Source organism: Arachis hypogaea, chromosome 16, assembly GCF_003086295.3.
Source record: "Arachis hypogaea cultivar Tifrunner chromosome 16, arahy.Tifrunner.gnm2.J5K5, whole genome shotgun sequence".
In the NCBI taxonomy this organism is placed as follows: Eukaryota; Viridiplantae; Streptophyta; class Magnoliopsida; order Fabales; family Fabaceae; genus Arachis; species Arachis hypogaea.
In genome coordinates this window covers 20525206-20544691 of record NC_092051.1, presented here as the reverse complement: position 1 = coordinate 20544691, position 19486 = coordinate 20525206, and the positions used below count along the sequence as shown (strand labels likewise).

General features: G+C 38.7%; 1 protein-coding gene and 1 pseudogene across 1 annotated transcript; one reads left to right on the top strand and one right to left on the bottom strand.

The window, feature by feature from the left end:
* Nucleotides 1–5040: 5040 nt before the first annotated feature.
* On the bottom strand, nucleotides 5041–8788 carry LOC140180036 (protein FAR1-RELATED SEQUENCE 6-like). Its single transcript, XM_072220419.1, has 9 exons — nucleotides 8666–8788; nucleotides 7880–7939; nucleotides 7731–7790; nucleotides 6896–7632; nucleotides 6757–6800; nucleotides 6451–6697; nucleotides 5442–5778; nucleotides 5184–5252; nucleotides 5041–5097 (listed from the first exon to the last, which is right to left on the bottom strand). Exons 1-9 carry the CDS (start codon nucleotides 8786–8788, stop codon nucleotides 5041–5043), a joined length of 1734 nt encoding a protein of 577 aa, XP_072076520.1.
* A 1507-nt stretch (nucleotides 8789–10295) lies between these two features.
* On the top strand, nucleotides 10296–19262 carry LOC112756813 (glycine-rich domain-containing protein 1-like; annotated as a pseudogene).
* The last annotated feature ends 224 nt before the right edge of the window (nucleotides 19263–19486 follow it).

Genomic DNA, 19486 nt, shown 5'->3' with positions numbered 1-19486 from the left:
CCGAGGTAGGGCACCCATCAACCCATTAATCCTCATCGTTGGCATCAAGGAGGGCGCACTCTTGGTCCTGAACATCTCGCCGTCTCTGCAACAGAGCCGCTGGGCGCGACGCCGCCGACCAGGAATGCAACCAAGGAGCGCTCAACCATGAATCGAGCAGCATCAGAGTTCTCATTGCGTGGGCGCTTCCTCTCCTATCAACGGAGCAGCCGACCCGGGAAAAAACACCCACCTGCTCGTCAACACACCGTTCACTGGAAACATAAAGAACATCATCCTTAGAAGAATCATAACCATCCAATGTAAGTGGATTTTGTTGTTCATTTTTGGATTGGTAGTCGTTGTTGCATGTTTGAAAGTAAATATATTTTGTTGGTTAAATCACTGATGACCCATGGTGAAAAATTAGTGGTTTCCATTTATTATCGCAGAGACGGTGGAGTGTGTAGTTAGTTTATAATCTTGATATGCTTGTTGATTTAATTTTGGCGCGAAAAAGGTCGAAATATTTGGGATCGCTTTTATATAGCAGTCAAATTTAAATCTTTTTTGTCCCTTTCCGTGTGGACCATGTGCATGCAACGTGGCGTATACAGGCTGAGCATTGTTGAAAATGGGTCGATATTTGTTGGATGGTTACTTTAATAGTATGTTGGATGGTTACTTTAATAGTATATTGGATGATTATTCTTCAATTTTTTTCCTAGTGTCGTCAATTTCTAATTATTGATGTGTTCCTATTGCCATTGCAACCAAAGAATTAGCTGAAACTATTGTTATTGGTTTGTAATAAAGTTAAAGTAATTTTCATAACAGGCCTAGACAGTTAGATTTTTAAACCCGGACGAAAAAATTGCATTTAGGACACTCTAACAAGGTATTATATGCTGTATGGATCTAAGTAAAGGTTTGATGCACTTGAGGTGCAACGTGTGTGGTGTGCTGTTGTTATAGCTTTTTATCTCATTTATAGATGGTGACAAAGGGAAAATTGTGAGGTTTGATCTTTGTATGAAACATGCTATAATCTTTGTGTCCAATATTTTCCTAAATGAACTCATTTTCTGTTATTTGTTTTAATTAAAGCAAGATATTAACCCATAATTCAACTGATTATCATGATTATATGTTGGAAGAGAACCTGCTATTTAACCATTCGTATATGCTTCTTTGGCCATTTGTGGCCTTGTTTTTACATTATAGAAGATGATATTTTTTACATAAAATAAACTATTTTGCATAGATGCCTAACTCACTATTTATTAATAGGAATTTTCTAATTTCATGCAGAAGAACTAGTGCTTCTTTATGCTAGTACATGTACCTACATATTTTATTCATTCCAGGTCAATTTAAGACTAATAGGATTATGCGTTATTTTGTTAACTACTTTACTCTAATCTCTGAAGATATTATACCTATGTGTAGATGATGATGAATCAACCCATCATTAATGTGAATGTTAAGACTAAAATGGTAGGGAACATGAAAGAAGCGTGATGAACTTGAATTGGGCTGAACTGAAGTGATTACTATTCAACAAACTTAATTAGTAAACAATTTTTTTATAAAAGTAAAGCTAATACTACCATTTTTTTGTTGGATTGGTGGAATTTTACCACATTAAATTATGCACAAGATTGTCCCAAGCATCTAAGTCAGCAGGGTTTTGTATTCTACTATACTTCTGCTACCCAAGATTTTCTTTATATGAAAAATGCTATAATCTGTGTCCAATATTTTCTTATTTGTCTAGATACGTAAGTATGATATTGTCGTGCCATATAGCGTCCAATGATTAAGTTTACATCAATTGCAATGTAATATAATGCTATTATTTACGTTATTTGGCTGCAGCTTACCAGCTTCTTTTGTAAGACTTTATGACTCAGATTGCCGGCTGAATATTGCGTGTGTGAATTATCACGGTGCTCGACCAAACCAATCCCTAAACCAGCCGACGACACACTCAGATGGGTAAAAAGGTATCCCATTGATTACATGAATAAATGACCATAGTTGGTTATTTTTTATGAAAATATGCTGATCCTTTTTTGTTTTGCTCAACAGAAACTAGTTGAGACGCAATGCTCATCCTGCTACATTAACAATTTATTTACCCATTTGGAATGACATAATGAGCAGGCTAAGTTAGCAGAGATTGAGGCCATTGGATTTGGCTTCCTGCGCCGGGTACCACAATGGCATGTGAAGCAGAGCATCATGCTCCAACTAGCTAGGGCCTATGACGTGGAGACAAACACTATAAGGGTCGACGCCGGGGACATTCGCATTACCGCCGAACTTATCGACAATGTATTCGGCATACCTTCTCAAGGTTAATGTAAGTTATGTAAGATGTAAAACTCCCGGTTCGGGGTTATGCTTTTTCCCATGTTGACACGTACTGATTGTGGTAAACTGTTTCATTTTGCGCAGGTGACCTAATACCGGTATTGCAGAAAAAAATGAATCGCATTTGGCAATAAAGAGAGAATTTCAGAAGAAAACTACAACCCAGTTGCGGGACTTTCTCTTTTCCTATCCGATGGAGACCGAGCAACAGAGGATGACATTTAGAAGATACTTTATCTTGATTGTATTGAAGATGTTTCTTAACCCAACTAGCCAGTAGACTATTTCTCCATGGCACCTCCCTCTGATATTGGACGTCTCTAACCCAAGAAGATTTCATTGGTCGTATCAGATATTAAAGTGGCTGCGGGATGCGATAAGGAAATTCCAAGACGAGAACCGGGAAACATGCGGCGGGTGCATGTTCGTGTTGCTGGTATTGCAAATAAATTACGTAAATTTAAAAACGATCTATGGCTTTATGTTTAAGTCCTAATATTCAAGTTACTTGTGTATATGTTTTGTACTTTCACCGCCTAAAGCATGGTCCGTTGCATGCATGTCGTGTGCCCGAGCCTTGGATTGTTGAATGGACCACTAATGAACTTGATAAGAAGGCCGACCATGTGATCTCACAGGTTCAATCTCTACTAGTCTCTTTTTAACAGTACAGTGGATATGGCAAGCATTGCTATTCCTGCCTTCGTTCGCAGTACGTACGGCCCAGCTCGTTCCTACGCCAAGGTCCCAATGCAACCGAACAAGTGAGATGAAATTATAACCCAAATTTGAGAATTTTTAAGTTTTCTTTAACTAATGTGGCATAGCACGTTACAGGTTTTTGACATCCTAATTGCAATAGTATTTTGTTTTCATGTAGCTTTGACTGTGGCATGTGCGTTATTAAACTAATGAAAAGGTGGACAGAAGATCGTGAACTTTACGAATGGGACGATGTTTGTTAAGTAAACATTTGCCCGGATGTCATCATTCATGTTGTATGAATATCACTGTAACGGTTCTTAATATCAAATTGCCTGATAAATGTTCTCTCAGGATTCACTCAGTTCATACAGGATGGAGTTGATGCTTGACATTATTTGTGGCCAACACAATGCATTGATTCAGCAGCTTATTTCATTTTTGGAGGAAATGGTTAAACCTGTTCGGCACAATGCACCACGGAACAAGAAGAAGAACGTTAGTTCACCATACACTGCACCTAGCACGAGGTCATTGATTGAACGTGCGGAAGGATTACCGAAGGGGGCAATGCGCAAAGGGAGGAAGAAGTTGCTTACTTAGGCTTAGCTCCAGTGAATTGAACTACCTTATTGTGATTATTTTACTTGCTGACGATATGCCTACGGATTTATTTATGTCACATTAGAATTACATGATTCTAGGATGAAATTTTTTTGGCTTGACATTAAAATGATACTTTGGTTATGTTACCATGTAAGGGACTTTGTTTTCTTGCAGCTTAGATTCCCGGAGTTATCAAAGCTGTATAGTAAAGTAGTCATATTTGTTAATACTGGACTATAGGAACAATAACCATCCACAGATATAGTTAAACTAAACATCTTATAAAGTACTATAATGAACATCCATGCGAATAGTGAAATTGAACATCCGCTCAAGAATAAGAAATTGTTATTTTTAACTTTGATTCGAATTCTTGATAAAAATCCAAAAAATTATAGTCACCCCGAGTGTAGAAACAAATAATACAGAATTTTTTATATAACGTTTTATATTTTAATAATGTTTATAAAATAATATAATCATCATAATTGATAATAAATATAATATATATTCATTTTTGTGTTAATTTATAACGAGGTAAATTATTTAAATTAACAATAGAATATTAGTTAAAAATACATTTGAAGTTACTACCATAGATATAATTTTTTATTAAACTAAGATAATTATGTTTCGTGTTACTATTAAAAATTAAAGAATACTATGTATTAAACAAGCAAATATTGTAATTTACTTCTTACAGGCATATTAGGCAAATCATTAAAAAAATAGGAGTATATATGCTAATGCACTTTTAGAATATATTAAAAATGCATTAAAAAAATAATGATCTTTTATTAATTGAATAATGACCTTTCACGTATGGCTACCATACTATAGTTATGAAAGTTGCTGCTGATATGCTTAGCGATTTAGTTATGCCACATTAGAATGACATGCTCGTATGCCTAGGGATTTATTAAAGTCATCTTAGAATGACACCAGGATGAATTTTGTTGTTGCACAGGAGAAGAATTTATTGGTTATGTTACCGTAAAAGACTCTATGTTTTATTTCTCTTGCAACTTAGATTCCTGTGGTTATCAAAGTTGTTTAGTAAAGTAGGCATGTGTGCGCATATTGGAGTAGGCGATCAATGACCATCCACAGATATAGTTAAACTAAACATCCTATACTTTACTGTAATGAACATCTAGTGTAACTTGGTCAAAATTAATCAAAACAAACAAACGCTGCACATAGAAATACTCACGGATACCCATCCATGCTTAGGGTGAATACCGATACTCCAAAATAAAAGGAAAACCATGGTATATACTCATTATGCATTCAATTCATTGGAATAAAATAACGCAAAAAGGTTCACTCGGGTGACATTAACATGCTTCATGTAATCAATCCAATCGTATTCTCTGATCAACTGCATAGAAACTTAAACCCTATATGTTTACCCCATGAAACCAGCCTCTTCCACTAATATTGAAAAAAAAAATGAATACATTGTATAACAAATCTTAACTTTTTCTAAAGGAGCTTAACAAAGACATGAAGCCACCAACTTGTTCGGGATCAGCCAGGCCTACAACACCATCGAATCTTACATCTTGAGTTGACTTCGGACAAACCACCTGGTTAACAAAACAAAAGGTCCACAGTTAACTACTTCCATAGTACTATACCAAATAAAGATGCTGGGTCGAGGTTGATACACACATTTACCGGGGGGTCATGCTTGTTTTTCCTCCGAGCAGATTTTTTAAATGACTTCTCCAGGCAGCGCCGAGCCTCTTACTCTTTGGTCGGCCCTTTGTGTTTACCTTCGATGGGGCTTGGATGTCCATCACATCGGCAACGTTCGAACTTATTGAGCCACTATTGTTGTGGGAGTCCGCCACAGTCTCGGACCTCTTCTTGACACGGTGAGCAATCAACTTAGCTCTTGTTTCTTCCAGAGCAGCGTGAAGCAAGGCTGTTTCTTCATCATTGTTTACAAAATCCTGAGCAATATTGTAGAAGTGTGCACATAGTCCCCTGAATGTAACATGACTCTCATCCGACCGACTGACGTCATGACTACTCTTGACATAAGTATGCTTGCGCTTTATGTTCTTGCTCCAACGAGGGAGAACATATTGATTAGGTACTTTATACACCCTGTAAGAATGGAAGACTTCAAGACAATGACAGCATAACACTCCTGAATTCTCAAATAGATTGCACTCACAACGAACCTCCTGTGTGGATCGATCAAAGTGGATGTCGTACGGAACACAAAGAATAGTATCATTCACTAGTTTTTCCTCTTCAACCTTCATGCATACCACTGGCCCCTCTTCAGCAACAACAGAGACTCTACAATAGCCTTCTTGACAAACTCAATTTGAACATTCCTAAATATGCATGTAGTGTACTCCTGCTAAAATTGTCTCTCCATAGGTGAGGTCGTTGCACAAGGGATAACCCCTCTCGAGTCTACTGCATCATCCTCCAATTCCCTTTGCTCCTTAATTCCAAGCACATTGTCATATTCGTGAACAAATTAGACCAAGCTAGTCCGACTATGTAAGAAATTTCCGTAGAATGAGTGCATGCTCTCACTCCTTTGTGTGCTCCTCATGGCCGCCCAAAATTCACCCTTGAAGAATATTGGGACCCACATGCGTCGATCATCAAAGAGGTTTATATAAAGAAAGATAAACTTTTTATTAAATCATATAAAGCCATCTACCAAAAAGATTTCAATTATTGAGCAAAAAATAATTGTACACTAACAGACCTGACAGCCATGTGTTGTTATGTAAGTTGTGTTCGTCTATGAATTCATACCAGTTATCCTCAAATGACTTCTCGGTCCGAGAGTTCCACACAATATCATTAAACTCATCATATAACTCTCTGTACCGGCGATAACCTCCAAACTTGTGCGGTAACTTCTTCGTAATGTGCCAGATGCACCACCGATGGCGTGTATCGGGTAACACATTTTTTATTGCACGAGAAATGGATTTGCATTGATCGTAATGATCAGCTGTGGAGCAGTTCCCATGCACTTGACCCATTGGCAGAAAACCCACTGATAACTTGGAATTTCCTCATTTCCAATAAGAGCACAACCAAGGATGGTCGACTTACCATGGTGGTTGACACCAACGAACGACGCAAACGATAATCCATGCCTAAATGGAAAAACAGCGACAAAAAACAAATATCAGTCATGACCAAACTAGGAAAAAAAAAGAAGAAAACTAACCCCATAGTAATTACTCCATACTTGTTTGTGCTGTATGTGCTATCAAGTGACACAACATCTCCATAATATTCGTACGACGCCCTACACCTTGCATCCACCCATACTGCACTCCGAAATTTACACTCATCGTCCAAATTCACCACGTAGAAGAAGTTTGGATTGATGCCCTTCATTCTTATGAAATAGTTCATCATCTCTCTGACATCCACGTTGACGTTGCTGGTTCGGAGCCTAGCTATAATAAAGTTTCGTAAATCCTTTTCTGAGTATCCCAGGTTAGATGGGCCCCCAGACTCATTTGCCAAAACTAGGAAAGTCTTGTTTGGTCGAATCCCAGCCTCATCATTATCCTTGATCACGCACTTCGCATGCATGGTCAGCTTCCTATACTCATGGTAGTGCACCGTCTTTCTCGCTGAACATGGGTGCGAGTGACTCAATTCCACCTTGAAGAAAAACCAGTCTTGCGTCTCCTTGTCAAACTTCACGTATATCATTGCCTTGCATCCAGCGGCTGAGATCCTGTTCTTCCGCGTTGACGCTTTGACACGAGACACACAAAACCCATCCCTATTATAGTGAATAGCTTGGTTAATGGGTTGATTTGTAATCTTATCACAGGTTGTCGTCCGTATCTTAGTAGCAAACCTGACTTTCTTCACGTATGTCACATAGAATTCATGAGCCATTTGCAATTGCTCAAACCGCATTCCAACACATGGTATTTCATCTTTCCGAAGGCCATCGTGGTCCGGTACCTAAGTATCAAATTTATTAAAAAAAATAAAACAAAACCGTTAATGTTCAAATCAACCATGCGGTTCAGGACTAGCAAAAGTTAAACTTGAGACCAAACCTGGTGACCATAATCCATCTCTTCACTTCTAACCTGCAAAAGATCCAAAAGCGGCATGTCCTATAATCGCAAAATAAACGAACAAAATGTAAAATCACGATGGTTATTGCCCCAAGCATTATAATACAGGATGAAACTAGAATCCAAACCTCGTAACAAATATCCATCTCTTCACTTCCAACCTCAGTAACATCCAATCTTGGCATGGCCTATAATCACGAAAACAAACACCGAAAATCAGATTCATGAAAACTATTTAGATAATCCACTAGTAAATGAGATGCACAAAAATCCTTTCCAAGCTCCATATATAAAGATACAAAAATATAACTGGACCGCATCATCCTACCCATATTAATTTAGAAAAAAATGCATCAGTCTCACCTATTGATAGAAACTATTATATTTAACCTATTATATAAGCATTTTAACTACTAATATTCTCTGTGCTACATCACATTGTGTACCACCGATATCAAAAAGCAGCACATACAACCAACATGCACTAATTTCATTACTGAGTTTGTGAATCCAATGTCACTAAAGTGGCATTTTTAATGCATATGCCATCTATCATGTATACTCATATATATAATATGTATCTAAACATGCATGACTCTTATTATTCTATTTAGCTTACATTTTCGGGAAAAGTCTTAACAATAACAATGCAGTTAGTTTTATCTTATTATATTTAGCAATATAATAATCTCCTCATCGTTTTATTCTCTAGGCATCAAGCACATCATGGGTGATTACTTCTAAACTAGCCACGTGTCCAGTGTACCAAATAAATTGCTTATACATGCTGGTTTAAATTTTCATATTAATATTCCATGACTCATTAATGCACTCATATCCTCCATGCAAAGATGAACATCTAAATCTTATATAAATAAGCATCCATGGTGAAAAATTCAATGGACCATTCTCACTTTATTAGGCTGCTGACCGTCAGCGAAAAAATGTTCTGGAGCTTCCTCCGGTGGTTTCAATGGATTGTGGTAAGGAATGGATGATGGAACATGACACAGAGACTGCACGACCTTACATGCCATTTACGCACTACCACGCGGTGATGGACATATCAAAGAGGAGACAATATTAACTCCTTTATCTTGCACGATGAATAAACCGAATAGACCACAGGCTGGCTAGGCAGGTGGACTTGATGCGGTGCCGCTAGAAGGAGCCACACGCTGGAAATGCGCTTCTGGGCGTTCACCACTGCGGACCTCGACGTCTCCGGGAGCGACTTCCGGTGATAACACACGAGCCAGTGAGAAGATGAGATAGTAACGTCGGCGAGAGGGGTTGCGTTCTTGGTTGTGTCGGCGCCGTTCATAGAGAAATGATCATGGTTTATGTTTTGGTTTAACTGAATCCTAATTTTTTGAACCATTCAAATTAGCAAATCTTCATAATTAATGATTGTAACCATAATTCAATATTAATTTCAATTAAACCCCTATTACCCATAATTTAATTTTAATTTCAATTAAACCCCATTGTATGCATTGTATAATAAGAGCATTGGTTCCTCATACTTTTCCATATATAAAAGCTGTTGCATAAACACATTTTCCTTCAGCAAATTTCTGTACAAGAACCAACACCTTCTTTGCCTTTGTTGTTTCCACTTTCCAGGTATGTAACTGTTAACGGAAAGAAATATGAGTCAATTGTTTTTATTTGTTTATTTATTTATTTCTTGTAGTAGTGATTCAAAATAAAAAACCAATTGACTTGATACATAGTGGATGATCATAGTGTTTTATCTTAACAGGAACACACTCTTTTTTAAGTTTTGGTCACAAAGGTTTTGCAAATTAGGTCCCTTTCTTTTTCACTCTAATCTTTCTGGTTGACCAACTTCTGAATTGTGATACAAGGTCTCTTTTTAATCTGAATTTGCCACATTCATTGTCTGGTACCATTCCTTCTGATAACACAAGAATCTGATCAATTTTCAGTTTTGATGACATATATGGTTGACTAATATGTCTTAAAGTATATTAACAGTTGAAGTTTATACCAGATTGTTTCTGAAAGAGAGTGTGTTTTGCAGGTTGAATTGAGAGAATGGAACCACAGCAAGAATTATAGTGGATTGCAGTAAGTGTGGACCTTGAAGCCGCTACAAAAAAAATAGCTTCAGTTCCTTGCAGCTGTAGATAGGAATCGTCACCTCTATGATGGTTCTGCTCTTGACAGGGCAATCTATAGGTGAACATTCTCTGATTATATTTATTTGTTTCCCTTGCTGTTTATGGAGTTTCACATCTACCAGCTGTTTGATATTTTTCCTATGAGAAAGGATTTAAACTTCAAACTCTTGGTTTGCTCGTCTAGTTTAACTCAATGAAAATGAATAACTAGGTACAATGCTTGTTGGCTTCCCTTGCTCGCGAAACATTCTCAGTCTCGGACCTTTGAAGGGCCTTTGGTAGTTCTCTTGACTATGAATGGGTTTGGCACTGTCACAAGCTAAACCCGGTAGCGTTTCAGACCAGAAAAATATTTACATGTTCCTGATTGTTTGATGGAATATAGATGCTAATTATAATGTTTTGGTTCTATTCCATAGGAAGATACAAGTCTGACTGCGAGGAACTTTACTGTCGGATACTCGACAACTTTGGTGTTGTCTCCACTGTTGAAGGAGTTTGTAGCAGGCAAACTGAAGAAATATGGAATAAAATGTATCCTAATGAGCCCTACAATGTTGATTTGACTAACCTTCTTCCAGAGGATATCTCTGAAAGGATTTCAAGTCTTGCTGTTGAATATCAGATTTGAGATATAGGCTTTATATAAGTTATTATGTTTTGATATAGTTTCTATTTTTAGATATCTGATTCTATTGTATCTCCTAGTATTAAGGGAGTTTATATATATATATATTGACGCTGAGAGATGATTCTCTCAAGGAATTCATCCAAAACACAATCCTTGTCTCACTCCATTCGTGTATTTCAAGTTGGTATCAAAGCGGGTTCCGACCTGGCTCTGGTTTCTATTTGTTTTTCTTCTTTTTCGGCTGCAATCTCTCAGTCGTGTTCCCTTTTCCCACCAGCTGACACTATCAGCTGTGTCTCTTCGTCAGAAACTGTTTTTCCGGCCAAAACCTTGTCAAACATCAGACCCACTCCAAAGCAACTCCAGAATTAGAACCGAAAAGCCAAGTTCGGCCTGTCCCCAAAATTTCACCGCTGTCAACCGCCGCACGCGCCGACACGCGCCGCCCCTTTTCCTGCGCGTGGTCCTCACGCGCCTCCGCTCCAGATGCGCGTGAACGTCACGCTCCGCTGCCCATGCTTTTTCCGGCCCTCGTTTCCCTTCTACAGGTGTTTTCTAGCCGTTTCTGAGTATCTGCCATCATGTCTTCTAAGGTAACCCCCGACACCAACTCCAATGGTGGCAAACCGATTGTTCTAACATCTGTTGTTTCTGGAACCACTACAATGACCTTTGAAAAATTGATGGGTGCCAAAAATTACCTTTCTTGGGCTGATTCTGTGGAACTTTGGTTCATGGGCCAAGGCTATGAAGACCACCTTACTAAATCTGTTGATGATGTTCGCACCGCTGACAAAACCACTTGGAAGAAGATTGATGCCCAGCTATGTAACCTTATGTGGCAGACCATTGATCCACCAAAGCTGACTATGTTTCGGGCTTACAAAACTTGTAAAAAGGTGTGGGACCATGCTAAAGCTTTAGACACTAATGATATTGCAAGACTTTACCATGTTGCTAAGAAGCTGTGTAGTTTACAGCTTCAAAGAACTGATATGGAATCTTATGTTGGGGCTGTGGAAGCTGTCAAGGAAGAGTTTTCGACTCTCCTTCCCTATGTGTCTAATGCTGATGACCATCATGCTCAACAGGGGAAGCTGTTTTTGGTACTTACGTTACTTGGGTTGCCAGTTGAACTTGAATCTCTTCGACAGCAAATATTGGGCACCTCACCCATTCCTTCCCTTGAGGACGTATTTGCACGACTCTTGCAATCCGGCCCCTCTCTTGAGACCCATACTTTTGACCAAACTGAATTGGCATCCCAATCTTCTTCTCAAGTGTCCTTTCAAGTGCCCACTCGCAGCGACCGTGGGGGTCGTGGTAATGGTCGTGGTAATTGTACTCGCCCTAGTTGTACCTATAGCCATAGGATTGGTCATACTCAGGATAAATGTTATGCTCTCCATGGTCGTCCTACCAAGGTAGCTAATGTTGTCCAAACTAATGAGCCATCTGACATTCACTCCGCCGCACAACCACAAGGGATATTTGTCTCTGGCATTAATTATGATGAGTTTCTCAAGTACCAAGCTTCAAAGCAGACATCTGCTCCCGTTGCTTCGGTGGTCCACTCTGGTAATTCTGTTGCTTGTATCTCTCATTCCTCTTCTCTTGGACCAGGGGTCCTTGACTCAGGTGCTTCTGATCACATTTCTGGTACTTCTTCTGTCCTCTCTAAACTTGAACACCCTGTATTTCTTCCTTCTATCACTTTGGCTGATGGTTCTAAAATTGGTGCTAAGGGAATAGGTCAAGCTACTCCTCTTCCTACATTACCTTTGAAATCTGTTCTTTTCATGCCCAATTGTCCTTTCAATTTGATTTCTATTAGCCAACGTACTCGTTTTCTTAATTGTTCTGTTACCTTTTTTGATGACTCCGTCATTGTGCAGGATCGAGGGACGAAACAGACGATTGGTACAGGATGTGAGTCTCAAGGACTGTATCGGCTTGCCTTACCCACTACTACTATGTCTTCTGTTGCTGCTGTTGAGTCTCCGGACGTGGTCCATTATCACCTGGGACATCCCAGCCTCTCGAAGTTACAAGCTATGGTCCCGAGTTTATCTCGTCTTGCTACCTTATAGTGTCAAACTTGTCATTTAGGTAAACATGTTCGTAGTTCTTTTTCAAGTCGTGTTAATACACAAGCTGCGTCTCCCTTTTCTGTTATTCATTCTGATGTATAGGGACCTAGTCGTGTTACTTCTCATTCTGGTTTTCGTTATTTTGTCACCTTTATTGATGACTTTTCTCGTTGCACTTGGTTATATTTAATGAAGGACAGATCTGAATTATTTGCACATTTCAAGTCTTTCTGTTCTGAAATTCAAAACCAATTCAAAACTTCAATTAAAATTTTACGAAGTGATAATGCTCATGAGTATTTTTCAGCACCCTTTTCGTCTTACTTGTCCTCCCAAGGCATTCTACATCAGTCGTCTTGTCCTCATACCCCTCAACAGAATGGTATGGCTGAGCGTAAACATCGTCACTTGATTGAAACTGCTCGCACTCTTATTCTCCATACTCATGTTCCCCTTAAGTTTTGGGGTGAGGCTGTTCTGACTGCATGTTATTTAATTAATCGTATGCCTTCTTCTATTTTGCAAAATCAAGTTCCTCATTCCATTTTATTTCCTCATGAGCACATTTTTTCTCTTCCACTACGAGTCTTTAGTTGTACTTGTTTCATCCATGATCTTACCCCAAGCAAAGACAAGTTAACTGCTCGTTCTATCAAATGTGTTTTCTTAGGGTACACTCGATTTCAAAAGGGTTATCGTTGTTATTCTCCAGCTCTTAATCATTTCTTCGTGTCTGCAGATGTCACTTTTCTTGAGAATACCCTTTTTTTCTTTGCACCCGACATCACTTTACCTTCCATTACGGAGGTGCTTCCTGTTCCGTACTTAGATGGGCCTCCTATTCCCACAAAGCCTCTCCAGGTTTATCATCGCCGCCCACGGCCTGCAGTCCAAGATAACTCATCTCCTGAACCCGTGGTTGAACCGTCCTTGGATCCTTCTTCGGGAGTTAGCAGTAGTCCTCCTATTGCTCTCAGACAAGGTACTCGTTCCACCCGTAATCCTAATCCTATTTATAATTTTCTTAGTTACTATTGTTTATCATCTTCGCACTATGCTTTTACTCCTCTTTGTCTTCTATTTCTATACCCAAAATAACAGCAGAAGCTCTTTCACATCCAGGGTGGCACCAGGCTATGATTGAGGAGATGTCTGCCTTACATTCTACTGGTACTTGGGATCTTGTTCCATTGCCACCGGACAAATCTACTGTGGGTTTTCGTTGGATCTATACTATTAAGGTCGGCTTAGATGGAACCATTGATCGATTAAAAGCCCGCCTTGTGGCTAAGGGCTACACTCAAATCTTTGGTTTGGACTATGGTGATACCTTCTCTCCTGTTGCGAAGTTGGCCTCTGTTCGTCTTTTTCTTTCTATGGCTGTCATTCGCCATTGGCCTCTTCATCAACTTGATATTAAAAATACTTTCTTACATGGTGATCTCGAGGAGGAAGTATACATGGAGCAACCTCCCGGGTTTGTTGCTCAGGGGGAGTCTTTCGGCTTAGTATGTCATTTACGCCGATCTTTATATGGCTTGAAACAATCCCCTCGAGCTTGGTTTAGTCGCTTTAGTGCTGTTATTTCTAAATTTGGCATGATTCAGAGTGAAGCAGATCATTCAGTTTTCTCCCGTCATTCTTCCTCCACGACCTCCATATATCTGGTTGTTTATGTGGATGATATTGTCATTACTGGAGATGATCATGAGGGAATCACTCAGTTAAAACAACACTTGTTTGATCACTTTCAGACTAAGGATATGGGGAAGTTAAAATATTTTCTAGGAATTGAAGTGGCACAATCTAATGCTGGGATCTGTATCTCACAGAGAAAATATGCTCTGGATATTCTTGAAGAAACTGGAATGTTGGATTCTAGACCTGTAGATGCACCAATGGATCCCAACACAAAACTTAGTCCAGATCAAGGAGAACCTCTTGCAGATCCTGGTAGATATCACAGATTAATTGGCCGATTGAATTATTTGACAGTCACTCGGCCAGATATTTCATTTGCCACAAGTATCCTAAGTCAGTTTCTTGACTCCCCATGCGATAGTCATTGGGACGCAGCTGTTAGAGTCCTTAGATATATCAAAGGTGGTCCAGGAAAAGGTTTGTTGTATGAAGATAAAGGACATAACCAGATTGTTGGGTATACTGATGCAGATTGGGTAGGATCTCCATCTGATAGACGTTCTACATCTGGTTATTATGTTTTTATTGGTGGAAACTTGATATCTTGGAAAAGTAAGAAGCAAAATGTTGTAGCAAGATCTAGTGCGGAAGCTAAATATAGAGCTATGACACTTGCCACATGTGAACTTATATGGTTGAAGCAATTAGTTAAGGAACTTAAATTTTGTGAGCCGAGTAAGATGGAACTGGTGTTCGATAATTAAGCTGCCTTACATATTGCTTCCAACCCTGTGTTTCATGAACGGACCAAGCACATAGAGATTGATTGCCATTTCATAAGGGAGAAGTTGCAAAGTGGAGAAATAGTAACAGCCTTTGTCAACTCCAACGATCAACTTGCAGATATTTTCACCAAAGCTCTCCGGGGTCCTCGGATACAATACATATGTAACAAGCTTGGTGCATATGATTTATATGCTCCAGCTTGAGGGGGAGTGTTGAATATCATATTAGAGATATAGGCTTTATATAAGTTATTTTGATTTGATATAGTTTCTGTTTTTAGATATCTGATTCTGTTGTATCTCCTAGTATTAAGGGATTTTATTTCTGTACCTATGTATATATATATATATATATATATATATATATATATATATATATATTGACGCTGAGAGATGATTCTCTCAAGAAATTCATCCAAAACACAATCCTTGTCTCACTCCATTCGTGTATTTCAAGTCTTGCAAAATACACCAAATATGATCTGGTTTCAGCTGCCAAGAGGCAGAGTCCATTCTTTTACCAGGTAATGGAGAATTCGTGTTGTTGTCTATTTCTAGTCTCAGGTTTTTGAGTAACCACAAATTTGGGAAAATTTTGTCCCAAGATAGAGATGTTTCCCTTGCTTTTTATATATGTATTCTGTTCGGAACAGATTTATGTCTTCTAGTATCTCTATATTTCTGTCATGAGATAGTTACCAAATGAGATTAGTCCACAAGTCACTGGTTGGTCTATTTCTAGTTGAATAACAAGTGGTTTTGGGAATTTTTTTATTTTGTAGTTTCTTTTATTAATGGTCAATTATTGTTCATTGAAAGTTCATAAAACGTTTATCTTCTGAATGGATCCTATATTTCTCCTTCGTGAAAGGTATCAAGACCCCACATGAAAAATGATCTGTTCATCAGGGAAGCCGTGGCCAGGTACAAAGGCTTCCTGTATCTTATCAAGAGCAACAAGGAGAAGGGTATCAAGCGCTTCTGTGTTCCGACTTACGACATCGACCTAATCTGGCACTCTCACCAGTTACATCCAGCTTCTTATTGTAAAGACCTCAACAAAGCACTTGGAAAAGTACTGGAACATGATGATACAGACTCAGACAGAACTAAAGGACGGAAACTGGATAATGGTTTTTCTGGAACAACAAAACAGTGGGAAAACACATTTGGTACAAGAAGGTTGTTCCTTCAGATGAAAATCCGCATGAAAATTTGCTACAATATCGGAAAATCGTGGAGGTACTTTATACATTGATATTTCACTTAACTACTTTGCTTAAATTGACAGAGATTTTGAAATGGGGAAAGCATAAACTCGACCTTAGAATTACGTTCTTGTAGATGTAATTTATGCCTGAATTATTTTTCAGGTTCTGTTAGAGTTTGTTGGGGTTAAAAACTTACCCGAGGGACAAGAAAGAGGTCTTCATGTCATATTTTCCAAATCACAGCCTGATGCATTTCTTAATGCTAAAAGGAGACTAAGTATTTTGTCAGAATCTAAAGAAAAACAAGTTGCATCATTCCAGTGTGAGCAACTACAGGGGAGCTACATTTTGAGCTCATGTCACATTCTTCTTCTAGCATAGCAATTAGAAGATCAGCAAAGACATTGGGATCTACTTCATTCCCCATGAAAGACTATCTAGACCCAGTTTCACAACTCTCTGTTGAGAAATGGTTGGAGTTGGTACCATGTTCTAGTACAATTAGCTCAAAGCCAATCATGTTAAGAGTAGCCATCTCCTTTACTGTCCCAGTTTCTGCTCCATATGTGCTTGAAATGACTCAGTCATCCCCATTTTCGAAAAATGCATGTTTCTTCAATCTTTCTGTTAGGGCTCGCCATGCCAAGAGCTGGACTCATGCCACAGATGAAACTGGCACCACATTCATAAGCCTTCTAATGAGGTACAGTTTAGGAACTACTTGAAATAAATGCATGCATTGATTCCTCATGGTTATGCCGCCAATTCGAACAATGAGATCATTTTTCCATATGATTTCCAATAAAATTTGGTTCGGCAACAAACAATATTAGTGGGCCTTCTCACTTATTATTATATTGAAGGGACTTGAAGGACTCAGAAAACACAGGAAGTATAGGAAAGGAGGTTGTTGGCCTTATGAATTCCGGTGAAACTCGAGTTCTAGCTAACTCAACGGAAGATGGATGGTCTGTTATGAACAAGCTCTGGTTGTTTAAGAAAATAAAAAATGATGATCATCTCTTTGAGCTTACTGGCTCCACGATGGTATGTATTTATTCAAAATCATTTGTTTGTAAAATATATTGGCATGCAGGGAAACTTTAGTGTTGTTTGATCCATGTAGTTGACCCTATTTAGTGAAACAAGTCTGTCATACTTTCTTGACGGCAAACAAGATTTGCATGCTTAAGTGTATCCATTGATTGGGTTACCTCACTCCGATTTACATTATTTCATGATAGCCTTGTTCAGTGAAGTTGAACGTGGTGATGGATTTGAAATCTATGAGAAACTGATCACTAACTCTTGTGATTTCTGGTACAGGTGAAGCTCTTCCCAGGAAGAAAGCTAGACTATGAAGCTAGGCACCATAGGAAACAAGCAAATGAAACGGGCTTGTTAACCGCAGTCGAATTCTCCACAGAAGATCCTTATGGCAAAGCAGTAGCATTGCTTGACTTGAGATCAAGAATTGTCATGGTACCATACCCTCATGCTAAGGCACATCATTCAATTTGATTAAATATTCTTCAAGCTATCAAGTGATGAGTGCTCCAAACAATTTAAGAAATGTATTATTTATACTTATCCGATTTCGTACCCATCAGGCACCAACTTGACATACGTCAAACCTATCTTATATGGGTCTGAAACATTATCCTATAGAAGAGTATGTTTTAACTTGGCATACGAGAATAAATAAGTATATATTTTTTTATGGCAACTACTCAAATGAATATAACAAAAACATCTTCTTATGAAGATATTTTATTTAAAAGTATGATTTATTTATTTAGCCACATTTTAAACAAAGGCAACATTTTTATAAATATTAAAATCTAATTATACAATCCATCGTCCAAGGATCAAAAGAATATATTTTCACACGAAAACAATTATAAAGTCTTCATTGTAGTATTCACCTTTTTTATTGTATATTAGATGAAATATACTACTATATACACAAGAATGCACATAAAAATGTCCCATTATTTTATATTAACCTGTGTGTAAAATTGAACAGGCTAAAGAAAAATGGATGGTGTTGCCTGGGATCATATTGGCTTTCGTTGCTTCTAACATGATGAAGAAAGAAGGGTTTGAAGGCATCATTGCTAAGAGCAAAGATCTGAAGGTGAATGGTTCAGATGAGGCAAAAGATAAGATAGAGCTGAAGGGAGTGGACTCAAACATCAATAATGTATTGTCAAGTGGAGATGCTGCAGGGTTGACAAAAAAACTTGGAGGCTCGGCTGGAGGCTTTGGGAACAATGAAGTAAAGAGTGGTGGCTGTGGAGGCTGCGGTGCTGGTGCTTGTGGTGGCGGGTGTGGAAATATGGTTAGAAGTGGTGTTGGGTGTGGTTCTGGTTGTGGCGGAGGCTGTGGAGGAGGATGTGGAAACATGGTAAAGAGTAGCGGCTGCGGAAGTGGTTGTGGTGCTGGTTGCGGGGGGAGGGTGTGGAAGTATGGTAGAGAGTGGTGGCTGCGGAGGTTGTGGTGGCGGTTGTGGTGGTTGCGGTGGAGGGTGTGGTAGCATGGTAAAGAGTGGTGGTTGTGGCGGTTGTGGTGCAGGGGGATGTGGAGGTGAGAACATGAATAAGAGTGGTGGGTGTGGCGGTTGTGGTGGTGGTTGCGGTGGTTGTGGTGGTGGTTTTATGGACAGTGATAAGGCAGTGGCTGATGAACATGAAGCCTGCTTTGGTGATTTGTGAATATCAGCTTTTAATTTCTGTAATTAGCACTATTAATCTCTTGTTAAATAAACATGAGAGAGTTGAATATGCAATAATGATGCCAAGCATTTCATGTGTTCTGTTCTGTTATGCCTTTCCTTTGTAACATCATGCGTGTGTGATGTTCTAAGAATCAAGTGTGCATGGGGTATTATGTTGATATTATCATGCTTGCATGCAAAATCTTTTCTTCACATGTGGAGTTTGTGGATTTGGATAATCAAAGTTGTAAGAAACAATATGCGATTCCTTTATCAATTGCCATACTTAACAAAGATGCATTTTTAATGATAATCTTCCCATCATCAAATATATTTTTGATATATTCTCCAAAGGCATGCAATGTGATATGTATTAGATGAATTAACACTTTATTCTAATAACAGTCCGAGGTCTAAGTCAATAGCAAGACCAAGAAAAGAAGATGAGCTTTCTGCTTACTTCTTTCTCTGGTCAGGAAAGTCAATAACTTAATCACTGGCTTCTCTATCCGAG

What these genes read in the sequence shown, in the direction of transcription:
- LOC140180036 (XM_072220419.1), bottom strand. Translation starts at nt 8,788, where the DNA reads ATGGCATGTAAGGTCGTGCAGTCTCTGTGTCATGTTCCATCATCCATT. An exon ending in ACGGTCAGCAGCCTAATAAA is followed by an intron (nt 7,940 to 8,665) that starts GTGAGAATGGTC and finishes TCGTGATTATAG; the next exon opens with GCCATGCCAAGATTGGATGT. An exon ending in AAGTCATTTGAGGATAACTG is followed by an intron (nt 5,779 to 6,450) that starts GTATGAATTCAT and finishes CCATTCTTACAG; the next exon opens with GGTGTATAAAGTACCTAATC.